Raw genomic sequence first — 17,068 nt, 5'->3', positions numbered from 1 at the left:
TGACCGCCTAGGACCGATTTTGACCGCCTAGGACCGATTTTGACCGATTTTTGACCATGACCGATTAATTGACCGCCTAGCTCAAAATTAGGCAGTAGATGACCGCCTAGCGCCTAGGCGCCGATTAATCGGCCGCCTAGGCCGATTTCTGCAACCATGTCTGCAAGGGTAGTTTTGTCCATTTAATTATCATTAAACTAATTTCTTTATTAAAAACCCCCCAAATAAATACCCCCTTATCATTCTCGTTCCCAATTACATCATCATCTTCAACCCTTTTCTCAGATCATCTTCCCCTCTCCCAAAATCATCGCCGACGATCTGCATTCTTGCCAAGACGATTCAGATGGACAATGATGGGAATGATTTTAGCTGCTGTGTTCGAAAAGAAGGCGTCAATTTTGATCCAGAAGTAAAATACGGTACGTATTTGTAGTTGATAAGCTGGATTTGAAAACCCCTGTTTCTGATTGAAAGTTTTTTTCTTATTCCACAGCAAATCATCCCGAGTTATTCACCCTGAAAGTGCACCTTAAAACAGTAAAAAATGAGAGATTTTGAGTTTTGGACTAAAATGACAACAAAATGCAAACCACAGGGACCCAGATTTAAAAAGTTTGAGATTTGGACTAAAATGGCAAAACTGCCCAAACCACAGGGGTTTTCAAATCTAGCTTATCAACTACAAATACGTACCGTATTTTACTTCTGGATCAAAATTGACGCCTTCTTTTCGAACCCAGCATCCCCATCGTCGTCCATCGGAATCGTCTTGGCAAGAATGCAGATCGTCGGCGATGATTTTGGGAGAGGTGAAGATAATCTGAGAAAAGGGTTGAAGATGATGATGTAATTGGGAACGAGAGTGATAAGGGAGTATTTATTTGGGAGGTTTTTTAATAAAGAAATTGGTTTAATGAAAATTAAATGGATAAAACTACCCCTGCAGATAAAGACAAAAAGGGGACCTTAAAACAGTAAAAAATGAGAGATTTTGAGTTTTGGACTAAAATGATAACAAAATGCAAACCAAAGGGACCCAGATTTAAAAAGTTTGAGATTTGGACTAAAATGACAAAACTGCACAAACCACAGGGACCAAAATGGGATTTACTCAAAATAAAATTGAGTTTGTGTATGTAAAACCCACAACCCAGGAGACGAGCCAGTGATAAATTATGAAATTTGGAAGAAAAAAAAATAGTTTTATTTGGAAGGCAAATTTTATTAGAAAAAAGAGGGGATATACAGACAAGTAGAAATTACATACAAGATTTAGAAATCGAAAGACAACCAGTGAGACCAATCTATAATATCAAGCTTTGGCCTATTTTCACCCATTAGAACTCATACATATTGATTTCATCTACCAAATTGTTGATGCTAACTTTCGTGGAAGAAAATATCACTTCATATAGCACACCAACTTGTGATATGTTTCCACACAGCTGTTGCAACATAGCATCCAGAGAATAGATGGTCGGTGATTAGAGAATTTATCATATTCATCTCAACTTATAAGACCATCCGTAGTGGGCATGCGGTTGGCCAAACCACATGCTTAACACCACCTCTTCCTTGTGTGGTCTGGCTTTTTTAGGGTGAACTTGTGGTTCTGGTAGAGAGAGAGAGAGAGAGAGAGAGAGAGAGAGAGAGAGAGAGAGAGAGAGAGAGAGAGAGAGAGGTATAGAAAGTGGATATTGATTGGCATATCAATTAATTAATAAAAGGGGTGAACCACTACACTATTTTACCATGTGAATTAGCTTAGGTGATGTGACGGACACGTGACGAAAAAAAAAACATGTGGTTACATACTACTACAAATGGTCTAAAAAGTGTTAAATCTTCACTTGTTAAGCTCTTCTTCCATCAAAATTCCATTGCTAGAGCTTTAAATGGGTTTATAAACCCCATAAACGAAGTTCTAGGAAATTAAATTATTTAAGAAATACAATAGCTTAGTAACATTATATTGGTGTTTACAATTTGTTGGTTGAATTCAGTTTTGATAATATAATTTAACCAAGAATTTAGTTGCATTAGTTCTAGGTGAATTTTGACCAAATTCACCATATAGTAAGATGTTATGTAAAATTTTGTTACAACTATCACTAATTTGGGGGAAGTGGTTATAATCACCAATGATTTTTTTTTCTTTTCAAATAATAATACAAGGATTACTTACAAAAATTTTATGATTTTTGATGAAAATTGTGAATTTTGCTGAAAATGATCTGGATTGGTGATTTTAAATGGTTAGCCATTTTACAAAACATGCTTTCATATGTTGAATCACACTTTCATAAACATTCTTATACTTTAAAGTTAGTATGTGAAGTGAGCAAATTCATTTTAATGGTTTTAAAAATAACTTGGTTTGGGTTGAAATGATTCTTTCTTCTTTTAGTTACTTGGACATGATCATCTATGATTTAATTTAATCATTTAGATTTGAGTTAAATGTGATTTTAGTCCCTGTTGTTTGGATCATTTTGCCAGTTTAGTCCAAAGGTTTCATTTTTAACCTGTGGGTCCGAAAAGGTTTCACAGTTGCCATTTTAGTCTACTGGGTTAACTTCATCCATTTTTTCTGTTAACGAGAAGGCCAATTCGGTCATTTTATATGGCTGAATTGCCCTTTTAGTTAACAAAATTACATACAAAATGACCAAGTTGGCCTTCTTGTTAACAAAAAAAATGGATGAAGTTAACCAAGTGGACTAAAATGACAATTGTGAAACCTTTTTGGACCCACAGGTTAAAAATAAAACATTTGGACTAAACTGACAAAATGACCCAAACCACAGGAACTAAAATGACATTTAACTCTTTAGATTTGAATTGGTCATAAAGTTGGTGAAATCAATCAAAAGATGATTTGTTGCAGATAGGGTTCAAACCATTAATAGTGTTTTAGTGATGACCACGGGTATTTAAGTTTTATCTATGGTGGGTCTGGATAAGTTTTTCCCTTCAGGTCTCAAGTTCGAGTCTGGGTAATGGGGTTTTTCATTGAGGGGTTTAAATTGTGGATCTATTGTGCGAGGGCGCTCTCTAGCGCAGACGCGGTTAAGACAACGTATACTAGACATCCCGACATTCGTGAATAATTCACGTCTTTCAAAAAAAAAAAACGAGCACGCAAATTGGGTGATTTGTCTTTTCTAGGTACTCAAATGTGTATGGAGAGTCTAAACAACCCCTACTTAGGGTATAAGGAGTTGTTAGACACTTGAAAGTGACAAACAAAAAAATCAACCAATCAGAGTGCGCCACATCAATCAGTGAAAAGTGTTTAAACTATGCTAAAAAGTGTTGGCAATGGTTAGTCACTTGGTGAAGTGGTAAACTTTAAAAAAAAAAAAGGTGTGATTGGTTGAGAGATAGCATGGACTCCACTACACACACCCCCCTCTCTCTCCTTCCTCCCTTCACCGCAGCGGCAATCCCTCACCGAATTGGCAAATCTTTCATCGGTAAACTTAAGATGGCATTGGTTTGCCACTGTTTGCCACTTCGATAAACCCACTTCACCGATACCACACCGAATACCCTTATGTTTGTAATGGTCATTTTTTGCAACTACAATCCTTTTAACTATACTTTAGCTTCGGCTTACGCACTTATATCATATATGTTTGTAAATATGTGGTTCTGGACTTTAACAAATGTAAACTCGTTGACGTCTTCATCTATGTTTTTAGTTTAGAAAATTTTGGAATCATTTTTCAAAAAGAAAATTGAGTAATATTATTACAAAGACTAAAAAGGGTTTTATACTCTCGATTACAAGTTCTGGCATCCTTTCCCAATTACAAGTAATTGAGAAGTAATCTGAGAAATATATAATTTGTAATCTTTTGTTTTAACAAGAGAAGGCGAATAACACGACTTTTTTAAATGAAAGGTAGTAGGGGAAGATTCAAAGTTGTGTGATTTGTATTGCTCATTGAAGGCTAGTTTTCATTTTGACTTCGATCATGTATACACACTTTTACTCTTTTGCATTTATTAGCCTCTCTCTGTAGATAGACAAGTTTAGGGTTTTATCTAGCGAAGTACATGGCTTGTCGATTATCGCCTCCCACTTCTTTGTTCTTCTCCGACCTTAAAAATCTCAACAACACATTATTTACCTATAAATAATGAAATTGCTAGGGTTTTTATATGAATTAGAGAAAATTGCTAAGTTGTAGAAATGAAAATGATGTGGTTCATCTCTGAAATTTGATGGTGAGTATAAATCAGAGACCTTTCATTGACGAAATTATTCGTGAGTAACCTCTCGATGAAGGCAGGAAGGTCGTCGGTGAAGTACCGTGGGGAAAACGGACGTGGGTCTTGACATCTCTGAAGGGTCATCGTACTCTTTACCAATGTGACAACAATGAATGTTTTCTTTGTGCGACATAAAGTACCACTTGATCGCCGACACAACAACGCTAAGAGGCTAACAATGAATTTTTTTACAGATAGAGTAACAAAATGAATAAGTGAAAAGTTTAGAATTTGTTTTAAGGTCTAAATAAATATTTTCTAGATTTTAAAATATTTTTATAATTATATATTTTTTTCTTCTTAAATTAATAAAATAAGAAATGACCCTACCTAACATGTTTCCACTCCCCTATAAAATCATTGTTTGATTGGAACCGTGTTAACATTTTATCCAATACATATGACTTGTCTATTTTAATATATCTTTTATCAACTTATCCTCACGACACAAAAAAGATTAGAACGTCACTATAGTTTAATTTAGTTATGCACTTTCGAATCACACTCAAACAAGAAAAGAGATACCGACCATAACTATATAGTTCACATCATTTTAATGAAACTTCACTCAAAAGTTTATAACATAAATAGTAATAAGTAGCAATTGTACAATAATCCGAAACACATCTTAAAATTTGAAATTTCAAAACATTTGAGACGGATATTTGAAAATGGATTTAGTTATTTATTTATTTTATTGTGTGTTTGAGATGAGTAAGGTGTTAAGTACTTAAGTTATACCCACCAGATTACCCGACAATGATTACTTGCATCAAAACCGCATATACATATACGAATACATTACATAATCTAATACGTAACATATGTATGCTGAAGTTGTTAGAACGTTGAAATTATAAATCTTTTAGTAATGTAATGGAGTATTTGAGATTTCAAGTCGGTATTTAAGGTTACTTTAAGATCGTGTTTCAAGTAATGAACATTCTAATCGATAACTATGAACCATTCAAGACCAAAAATGGATATGTGTGATTCATACGAGCATTGGTGGCTATGATGATGTACGGGGAGGACCTCCGCACAAGTTCCGTGATTTCGAGGGGCATGTGGATTTAAAAAAAATAATCCAATATATATTTGTTATTTATTTTTTTTAAATAATAAACACATACCGATTCCAATATAGGCCCATTTACAAATCATTTTTTATGGTTTAAAATTTAGTCCACTTGGAGTTAGCTTTATTGAGTCCAATACTAATTTGATTTATTTTAAAAAATAATAATAGAACATTACGGAAGGACACATTTTTTCGAGCTCGAACATGGTACATGAATTCTCAGAGACGTCTCTGCATACGAGCACCATGAAAACCGATTAACAAGTATCCGACATGTGTAAGTCCAAAAGAACAATTATATAAGAATGTACGAGGCTATGACTAACAAGTAACAAGTACTACTGTTCCTAGATTTTAGTGTAGTGGTGTTTTTGTTTTGGTGTTTGGTTTCCTTTGGTTTACATTAACGAGGCATGTCTCATGTTTGAATTAGTGGGGGTGTTTCCTCATTACTTGTTTTTCTTTGGTTGTGAATATACAGAATCATCAGGGTAACCCTTTAAAAAAAAAGTACTACTGTTGTTATAGGTGAAATATCTACTACTATTTCAAAAGAACACTTTATGTTGGCTATTCCAAGTAAAAATATGTAAAAAAATAATATACTTAATATGGTATAAATATAAATACAATCAATAAGCATTCTTTCTAAACGATACTATTAAGAAATACAAAAATAAATAAATAAATAAATAAAATTGCAAATGATGTTTTCTGATCTCATAAGGCAACCCGGGGCGGTCCCGTGATGAAGCCCGAGCACGCGTGATGGGCCGATTGTACACCGCCGCCGCCTAAACTAAAACGCGTGGTAAAGTCCACGCGTGTTGTGTATAACGCGTTAATTTTGAAATATATACGTTAATTTGACCGTTTTTTTTTTGACCGTTTGATAATTACCCCATATATTTTTTATATAAATACCCCATATATCTAAATAAACTCAAAAACCTTTCAACAATTTTTACACCAAAAATTCAAAAAACTCTCAAGTATTTTCACAATCATTTTTTACAAGAAATATGGAAGGTGGCGGTTCAAGCAAGAGAGGTGGTGGATCGAAAAAAAGAGGTGGCGGTTCGGGTACGAAGAAAATAAGGCCCAAGGTTCGAGCGAATCTTGGTGAGCCCGCTCGATTTAGGTTGCAAGACGAACCCGACCAAGTCCCACCCTTTCAAACCCAACAATACCCTCCATTTCAAACCCAACAATACCCGCCCTTTCAAACCCAGCAAACGTACCATAACCAACCGTTCGTTCCACCGTTTCAACCTCACCAATTTCAATCCCACACGTATCAAACCCAACCCCACGCACTCGACCCACTACTAGAAGACAACACCCTCCTTCATCATTTTGCAAAAGCGTGGCATGAACCACGTGAACCACAACAAAGTGTTGACGAGGACGAGGACGAGGAAGAGGAAGAGGAAGAAGAAGCGGAGGAAGAGGAAGAGGAAGAAGAACAAAATGTTGAGGTTCAAGAAGTCGTTCCAATCGGCCGACAACCTTGGACGAGCGAGGAGGAGGTCTCGTTGACGAAGGCGTATTTGCACATCTCGGAGAGTAGGAAACACGGGAACGAGCAACGAAAGGAAGCGTTTTGGAGACGGGTTATAGCTCATTTTATGAAACTTCCCGGTGCAAGGGTCCGAAACATGGACAAAATGACGTCGAAGTGGTCGGATTTGAACCGAAAAATGAGCCGGTTCAACGCTTGTTTCATTCAAAAGGTATGTTTTTTTTTATTAAAAAACAGTTTATTAAAAAAAAGAGTTTTTTTTTATAAAAAAACAGTTTATAAAAACTGTTTATAAAAAACAGTTAAAAAAAACAGTTTTTAAAAAAAAACAGTTTATTTTATAAAAAACAGTTTATTAAACAGTTTATAAAAAAACAGTTTTTTTTAAAAAACAGTTTATTAAAAAAAAGAGTTTTTTTTATAAAAAAACAGTTTATAAAAACTGTTTATAAAAAACAGTTAAAAAAAACAGTTTTTTTTTATAAAAAACAGTTTATTAATAAAAACAGTTTTTTTATAAAAAACAGTTTATAAAAACAGTTTTAAAAAAAAAACAGTTTATTAAACAGTTTATAAAAAAACAGTTTTTTTTTAAAAAAAACAGTTTATTAAAAACAGTTAAAAAAAACAGTTTTTTTTTTAAAAAAACAGTTTATTAAAAACAGTTAAAAAAAAACAGTTTTTTTTTATAAAAAACAGTTTATAAACATTTTATTTTTTTTGTAGAGCCGAAACCCACAAAGTGGAGCGAGCGAGGCGACGATCATGCAACAAGCCACCGAAATGTATTGCACAACGTACCATAAGAGAACTTTTCCACACGTTGCGGCATGGCAAGTTGCGAGACATCACCCGAAGTGGGTCCCCGTTGAGTTGGTTGACACGCATGGTCCTACGGCTCCAAAAAATCAAGGCGGTTCGAAAAGAACAAAGACATCCGATTCGGGGAACTACACGACTTCCGCGTCGGATAACTTGCCCCAAATGAACTTAAACGACGAGCCTCTAGACGAACCCCTTGACGAGCCCGTTGAGGAAAATACACCCACAAGGCCACGACGCAGACGAGGTGGTGATTCGTCAAGCAAAGGGAAGGAGGCGGTGGCGGAGTCGATCTTTAGAATCGAAGAGGAGAAAATGACCCAATACAAGATGGCCGAACAAAGAAAAGAAACAATGATGACCCTAAAAGTTGAACGGGAGCAGGCGTACAAGGAACACTTGAAAACGATCGAAAGACAAAATGATTTAAAAATCTTGTGTGAAAAACACGCCCATCTCGACGAACCGTTCAAGTCAATTGTCATCGAACAAAAGCGCGCGATTTGCGCAAAGTGGGGTTGGGAGATGCCATCGGTTTAGTTGTTTTTTTTTAAATCGGTTTAGTTGTTTTTTTTTATTTGGTTATGTAATTTTTTTTAAAGTTTAATGAAATTTATAATTTAGTGTTTTATTTTTATTTTCTAATTTTAAAATGAAAATTAAAAAAAATGGGAGTGATAGAATCCATCACTAGTGATTCCACCCCTAGTCCATTTCTATCACTAGTGATAGAAATATGGTTGATGACATGTCATGCTTTGATTGGAGAGTGGGAGTGATAGAATCCATCACTAGTGATTCCACCCCTAGTCCTAAGACAGTTTATCAGCACGAAAATCATTTTGTCTGGAGACTGACGTTTTTGTAAAAAGAATCAGTTCATCACTTCATTTCCATGTTACTTTGTCTACTTGAATGATTACTTTAAGGACACGTAATAATATATATTCAAATAAATAATAGTTATATTATTTTTGGTTGAATCTTAAGGAAAAAGAGAAACATAAAATGTATCGCAAAAGTTTCTGGTTGGTTCCATAGAGTTGTAATCCTTCGGTTGGCGATTACCAATAAACTATTGTGCCTCTTCTTAAAGACGTGTTGGTTCGTTTGGTAATAACTAAGACACATGATAGTTTATATGAAAGGTCGGACCTATAGTATAAATAATCGACGTTCTTAGTTCCTACCCGCATATAGGATTCCCATGATCCAATTCCTTCATTTTGAAGGAAACCTCATGTGTGTCAAAATGGAAATTAGAAATTTCCAATTCAATGTGTTATGCGCCTTCTCGATGTCTGCCTTAAACACAAAAATACTCTTTTCACCTTCATTGCCCAGCCCACTACTTCGTTAATTACCAAAGGACCGTCCACTATGTTCCTACCAAATACGAGTGCGGATTGAACACTAGAAACAACACTTTTTATTACCCGTCTCATTCGATTCGCCAAGACTTTTCAAAATGATTTTATTCACTACACCATTCAACGAAATAGGCCTAAAATCTGAAAAAGTCAAAGGATTCGTTACCTTAGGGATGAGCGCTATGAACGATGCACTACACGTGTGATGTATTAAGTCATGGACATAAAAGTGCGACATTACTTCCATTACTACATTCGTTACCTTAGGGATGCGGCTTTTCCACCATTGCACTCCCACACAGTCGTTCGAACTTCTTCTACTGAGAACGGCTCGATTAAAGACTTTGCCTGATCCTCCCTCAATTTCATGAGCCCTTCCCCGTTTTTTATCGGCCTTGCCCCATTGGTTTGTTGAATTTTGCTGCCAAGGATTTCTGAAAGTGTGCCTTTATTTCCATCGCATCCGACACCCACTGCCCTTCAATCCATAAACCGTTACTTTGTTTCTAGCGATATAATAAAAGAAAACAATGGAAGATATATGTCATTTATTGAAGTCATCCAACTTTTGTTTTCCACTTCTCTCTTCTACTTTTTTCTTGAAAGGCTGTGACACTTCACTGAAAACAAACCCACTAGTAAGATGCTAGAAGAACAAAGCTACAAAATACTATAACGGGGCCATAACGGAGCGCCCTCTCCCCCCTAATAGGTTAACAATTTTACAAATCATACAGAAGTGCATAAAAGAAGGGTCGGCCTTAGGAAGGGACAGGGTGAACAATGGCCAAAGGCCTAGTCTTCCAAGGGGCCATAATTATCTATATTATGTATGTAATATTTTTATTATATATATATATATATATAAAATATTTTTTTAATATTTAAAAAAATTAAAACCCAAATGATGATGATGACTTTTTTTATATTTAACCCCATTTCCTACAATTAAACCCAAATAATAAAAGGGCCACCTAGTTTAAACAATTAAAACCAAATACAGGCCCAACTACTCAACTAGTTAAACAATTAGAGAAAAACATGCACAACAATTAAAACCTAATAGAAATTTAAAACTAAATTATTATTGTTGGTACTATAGACTCTTGATATATGAATTATCAACTTTCTATTATAGAGGCCTGTGTTTTTCTTTACTCGCTTGAACTAAAATGTTTCATTAATAATTAATACATCTTTTTATCATGATCATTTGTCTTTTCATTTGCATGAATCTTCTAGGTTCGAATTATCTTTTAGTTAAATAATTAATAGCAGTTTTAGGAAAAGTTACGTTCCTTGTATTTACATAATAGAACCACCAACGAATCTGCTAAGAATGCCAAGGTCTAGACAAAAAAAGGGCAAACATAAACAAAAAAGGGCAAATAAAGAAACAATATATAAATTGTCCAAAGTGTGGCTCAATGGTCACTAGATAGATCACAATATAAATTGTCCGCCATGAAACTAAAAGACAACACACAATGTTTGATTGATTGGTTTTGTGTTACCTCAATACCAAGAATATGACCTAATTTTATGTGATCTTTTGTGTGGTGGTTGAGATTTGATCAACGGTACGTAAATTAGTAAAAGAAATATTGGACGATTTTCGGTAATGATGTTTTATTAAGTTGTAAAACCATTTTACATGCTTCATAATATACTTATCGTTAGTTAACATATACGGTTAAAATATACGGTTAAAATGGTTTATGTAATTACATGTTCTGAATTTACATTGAGATAGATGGTAAACGAGCAACAAGCTGCGTTGCTACCCCTTTTTGAATAGATAAACTAAGTCTTTTGAAAACTCTGTCCATAGATCTCGGGTCATAACATTACTATGCATGACCATTTGAACTTGACTAAGTAGGTCCACAACCGCTGACGCCAATGCTGGAACATGCGGATTTAACTAGCTAAATGTTGGATTATCTACAAGTTTGAATTAAAGATTATTTTATTAAGAGAAAATTACCAAAATGGCCAAAGACCAAAATGACTTGCGAAAATAGCAAGCTCATGCCCCCTTGGAACCGGGGGGGCATCATGTGTGAGATGAGTCTTTCAAGCGAAACCCAATAAAAAATGGACAGATGGCCAATGAGATGCGTCCGGAGAATTTCTGAAGCGTCCAACGAGTTTTTCCTGCGAGTTAAAGGTTTCCGACAGTGAAATCTAAAGTTCGGCTGACGAAAAGATTATGTAGGTTTCTTGGTGAATGGGATGGGGCTCTTGAGGTCATCAAGGAAGAGGTATTTGAAGAAATCATCAAGGGTGATAGAGCAGAGAGTAAAGTTAGGTTGGAATCGTTGAAGAACTAGCTCCATTAACCGCTTAGAGTCGTCGATTGTGGTATGTTCTTGTCGCTGAGACTCGATTAAAAACTGTTGGATGTGATCCGGCCCGTCGGTGCAGGAACTGAAGGCGTCAGTGATGTCCGGCGGTGGCTTACGTTCAGTGATCTTGAACTTTCGGTTGAAGACAGTCATCTTGTAGTAATGATAATTCTCTTCCATTGTTCTAGTTCTTCGTTTTCTTGTTTAACAGTGTTTTAGATTTTTATCGCCGGAAACTTGTAACTTACCGGACGCTTCAAAAATTTTCCGGACACATCCCGTGCATGATGCCTCGCTTGAAAGACTCATCTCATATTTGAAAGATTCATCCCACGTATGATGCCCCGTCCAAGGGGGCATGAGCTAGCTATTTTCGTAAGTCATTTTAGTAATTTTCCCTTTATTAATCTTATTTGATTTATTTTTGTTTGGTATTTATCTTTTATTTGGTTTGAATTAATTTTATTTCCTAGTAAATATGATGTTGGAAGAACTTTATTTGAAGATTAAATTTTATTCATCAAGAAACCTTAGGGTTTGAAGTTTTTGAATCCATTGAGTACTTACCATTTAATTGTTATCCGTTTCTGCATCAATTAGCATCATTTCACGTTAAGATGATCAAAACACAAATTTTAATCATAAAACACAATCACAAAATATCAAGACAAGTTGTAAGGTATGTGATAGTCAATTTAGCTTTCACATCGCTTGGTATCATGTAGAGATTCAGGCTTAGTAAGTATGGCTTCAGTTCTCTAGATTGACGTCGAGTACAAAACTAATTTTAAGTAGAGACACATAAGAACCGTATGATATACTTGTAGTTTCTTACTATGTTATACTAGACAATATCTAACATCTTTCTTGCTTTTTTTCCAACTCTCATTAGGGCGTCCGGTGTGGTGCAGTAAGGGTGAGCGGCAAGGGGGTTTGCCGCGCGGGAACACCGCCGCCGACCCCCCTTTGCCGCTCGGTTTCAATCTTGATCGGTGAAGGGATGCCGCTGCGGTGAGGGGAGGAAGGAGAGAGAGAGGGGGTGTGTGTGGTGGGGTCCATGTCATCTCTCAACCAATCACACCTTTTTCTTTTTTTTTTAAGTTTACCACTTCACCAAGTGTCTAACCATTACCAACACTTTTAAGCATAGTTTAAACACTTCACTGATTGACGTGACGCACTCTGATTGATTGATTTTTTAGTTTGCCATTCTCAATTGTCTAATCACTCTTTATACCCTTATCCGCTCACTCAGCAGCAGCAGTATGTACTCTATTTCTGATTGTAATATCAGATGTCTCTTTGACATTCTTGTCAATTATGAATTGAGTTTTTGCCAAAAAAAGAACTTATATCATAAAGCTCCAAATAAAATTGTTAATTTTGTAATATGTGATGTAACCCATGATCGTATATATTATATTCAAAACGTATTTTCTTTGCATGATATCATCAACTGACGTGTATAGATAACAGTCTTTCATTATTTGCTCGTTACTTTTTATCATTTCTCTCTATTTTTATCAATTAAATATGGTGCAAACAAATGTGAAATGTCCGATTTCTAATGTCATTACTTATCATAAGAACCCACTATAAAAGTTTGTTCGTATTATTTAGGAGTTGGGGATTTGAGTAAATTATGAATTGTAAGGATTATTTAATAAAATTATTAAAAGAGAAAATATAAGATAACTCTCGTATGTTTTTTTATAATAAGAAAGCCAATAAATACATGATTTCGTTGTGATATTTCAATGTGATATCACAACCTTGTCAAAGTGGACTATGAATAAACCAAATGTATCTAACAGATTGTCTCCGAGAATCCACAACACGTTTTGGGCATGGGCGAGTACAAAATGCGGGCCATTATGAAAATTCAAATTTCAACTTTCAATTTTAAAACATCAATAATTCAAGTTTCAACTTTCTATTATCGAATATCAATACCTAAAATACAAAAATATATACTAAAAGTAAATAAAATAAGTCATTTACCGTTAGATTTTATATACAAAATGGGACGGGTTTCGGGTTTATCCATCGAGTTCGGGTTCCATTGCCATCCCTAAGCTGAAAATAGGAAGACATATTTTGTAGTCAAAAGGTGATTGCTTAGTGATTACAATATCGGTCCAAACCGAAAGAAACAAAGAATCGGACCAACCAAAACTTACGGAACCAAAATGGTCCGGTCATCAGTCTTGATTTTCCACTAAAATCGGATTTGGTCCTAATATTCATATAAGATAGGGAAATAATAAATAAGACAGTGAAGAAGGTGTTTTGCCCTTGATCAAGACGCCCTCGAAAGAGGATGCATACCAAATCTTCATTGTATTACATTCTAAACGCTTTTTCCAATTTCTTATTCTATATTACGTATCCTAAATCTTCATTGTATCACATTCTTTGTATTACATTCTAAACACTTTTTTCAATATCTTATTCTATATTACGTATCCTAAATCTTCATTGTATCACATATTATATTTCAAATTGATCATATAAAGTAATTAAATAATGATTTTCTTTTTCTAGATTGAACACATAACACAAAAACAATAAATTAACCAACTTTTTGTACTAAAGAGATAAAAAGAGAGAACATGGAGCATGGTCCCATGTTGAAAACACATGTTAACCTAATTTTTTCAGGTATAGTTATAATCACATGTTGTTTCTCAATACGTTTTCTTATTATGTATTTATAACTTTTATAAATATTATGTTTCTCTTAATGTTTGATTCTTATATTAAGGTTCTCTATTAATTTTAACTTTTATATAATTACATTTTGTTTGAATTTAATTTTATCTTCTTTTCTTTATATGTTCATTAATCACTATTTTCAATTTCAATCTCATTGCATTATTTAAGTATTTTTTATTGTTTTTAAAATACATATTCATTTTTGTTGTTTTACCTCTTTTGGTTTTCGTACTAGTCGGTTTCAATATCTTTTACACTGGTGGTTCTTTATTAATATCAGTTTTTATATAATTATATTTGGTATGAATATAATTTCTACATTGTTTTCTTTATAGACAAAATTGTACAAATCAACCGTTATGTTATAATTAAACTGCACTTTATACATTTTACTATGAAATTGGCCAAACTCATCCTTTATGTTCATGTTTTGTTACATTCTATACCCTTAAAAATTAACGTCGTCCAAAAATTCAGTTAAGTTATCGATCAAAGTTATTATTTAACTAGCTTGTTTGTATCAATTTCCTTTATCCTTGAAAGAAAAAGAAAAAAAAAAGAAGAAAAAAAAAGATTAAAGACGATCAACTTAGAGCAATTTTAAGCGCTAAATAGCACAAGATATGTTGTATAGCTCGAAAAGGGTAATATCGTCTTTAAGCGTTACTTATTTATAGTTGTTGATTCATTTACGCTTGGTAGAATAACCACCGAATTTTAACCATTTAGCCACTTTTAAATATCCATTCCACACCCTTAACCATAGCCTATCGTTACAACCATATGAGACCTCTTGATTTATGTTTTTCGCATGTTAATTGGTGGAGATTAGATCTTTTGACAAGCTTATGATATTGCATGATTCGTTGACTTGGCGTTGAGTGTTTTACACATACACATTACATGTATGATTCATAAATATAACCGAGTGTGTGTGAACATTGTGAGAAATGTAAAGATTTGCATGCTAAGTCGATCGAAAGGGGAATCATTGCCTTTTGGTTATCTTTATTTATATTCGCATACGCTTGTTTGGTTTAAAATCTTTGATGATTGACTTTTTGGAAAACCGATTGACCATCGAAATAAATTAGTAACTTTGTAAATTTTTAGATTCGTTCATTTGCTTTATTTAAGTTTGCTTGAGGACAAGCAAAGTTCAAGTGTGAGGATGTTTGATACGTTAAATTATACATGTTTTTATCCCACAAAACACTTCCATTTTAAGCGTTTTTTACCGAAACTGTGACGTTTAGGTACCAAATCAGGTACTTTTATACTTTCAGGTCTTAAACGAAGAACAAAAGACAAATCTAATGAAAACTAGGGAATTTCTGATGCAGTTATGATAAAAACGATAAAAATCTGATAAATGCCAGATATTGCACGGCCGTGCGTCTCAACTGCACGACCGTTCCAGATGTTCGACCTCGGAAACACTGCCAGTGCAGGAGCGTGTGCCACTGGTTACTCGGTACGCACGGTCGTGCGAGTCAACCGCACCCTAGGGCTGTCCAAAAAGCTCGCGGCTCGGAGCTCGCGCGGATTTAGCTCGGAAAAAGCTCGCTCAATATGGCTCAGTTTGAAAGTGAGCCGAGCCGGCTCGGCTCGGTTAGAAAGTGAGCCTAGCTCGGCTCGGCTCGTGTCGAGCCAAATTAGCTCGGTTTGGCTCGTTTGGTAGCTCGTTTCGGCTTAGCTCGAATTATTTTACTTATAATATATTTTATTTTTATATACATATAATATATTACAAAAAAGTGATTATTATTTACACGTATTGAGGCTTGTAGTTTGATATCTATGACATATTTAAAGGTTGATTGTCATGCTAATGAACAGATATTGTATTTACTTGAAATTTAAAACTTATTTTGCGTTGTTGAACGTGATTTTGGTTTGTAATGTATTAGGTTGAACTTATTTTGAATATGTTGTTTTGAAGTATTGAATAATATTTTAGAATATTGTAATTTGAGAGCTATCTATTAATTTTTAATTTTAAAATCGAGCTAAACCAAGCCTAGCCGAGCCAACTCGGTTTAAAACCAAGCCGAGCCCGAGCTTAGATTTTTAGCTCGGTTTCAAATCCGAGCCGAGTCGAGCCAGCTCGGTTTATAATCGAGCCGAGCCCGAGCTTGCCCTAGCTCAGCTTGGCTTGGCTCATGAACAACCCTACCGCACCCCGTGCACCACCTGGACCATGATTTCTGATGATCATTCTGACGACCTCGCACTACCGTGCGACCAGTGGCATGACCGTGCCAATTTGGTGACCGAGACAACTTGTCCACTAGTCCACTTGTCTGACCCCGAATCGGAGAAATGACGTCACCCGACAACGTGCTAGTGCATGGTCGTGCGATCCAACTGCACGGTCGTGCCAAACTAAAAATTGCCTATAAATAGCAGCATTCGCTACTGATCAAAATGTTGGGTTTTTCTCCATGTTTCTGGGCGATTTCTGGGTTCCGAAGCAGTTCTGATCAGACCACTTTGAAGCTTCAAGACCGAGTGGAAGCATAACCGATCCAACCCATCAATTCCTTGCTTGTTTATGGTTCGTTTCCTTATTCTTATACATGTATTCTGATCATTATTCAAGTGTCACACCCCAACCGATGGCGGAATCATCGGGGCGCGACACTAGGCAATCAGATTGCTCAAGAGAATCCATAACAACTATTTAGTGACAATGTTTAATGCGTTCATAATCCCATACTAATAAACAATACAATAGTAAACAGTCATACAGATTTCATGTTCTCTCAAACAATACAAATCTGACAACCTAGATTTATTGTGAGTTTCTAGACTTCCTAGCTTGATTTCGAGATAGCCTGCGATTAACCTGCAACATACGTTAAAATAATGTCAGTACAAAAATGTACCGACGAGTATACAGGCTTGATATGGGATAAGTAGATAAAAG

At 35.1% G+C, this 17,068-nt stretch overlaps 1 protein-coding gene across 1 annotated transcript; it reads left to right on the top strand.

Moving 5' to 3' along the window:
* The first annotated feature begins 6,384 nt into the window (after window positions 1-6,384).
* On the top strand, window positions 6,385-8,246 carry LOC110913654. The gene is made up of 2 exons (XM_035984314.1): window positions 6,385-7,095; window positions 7,611-8,246. Exons 1-2 carry the CDS (start codon window positions 6,385-6,387, stop codon window positions 8,244-8,246), a joined length of 1,347 nt encoding a protein of 448 aa, XP_035840207.1.
* The last annotated feature ends 8,822 nt before the right edge of the window (window positions 8,247-17,068 follow it).

This window comes from Helianthus annuus, chromosome 15 (genome assembly GCF_002127325.2).
Source record: "Helianthus annuus cultivar XRQ/B chromosome 15, HanXRQr2.0-SUNRISE, whole genome shotgun sequence".
Classification (NCBI taxonomy): domain Eukaryota; kingdom Viridiplantae; phylum Streptophyta; class Magnoliopsida; order Asterales; family Asteraceae; genus Helianthus; species Helianthus annuus.
Note: the sequence above shows the minus strand (reverse complement) of the source record. Positions and strands in the feature narration are given on the sequence as shown.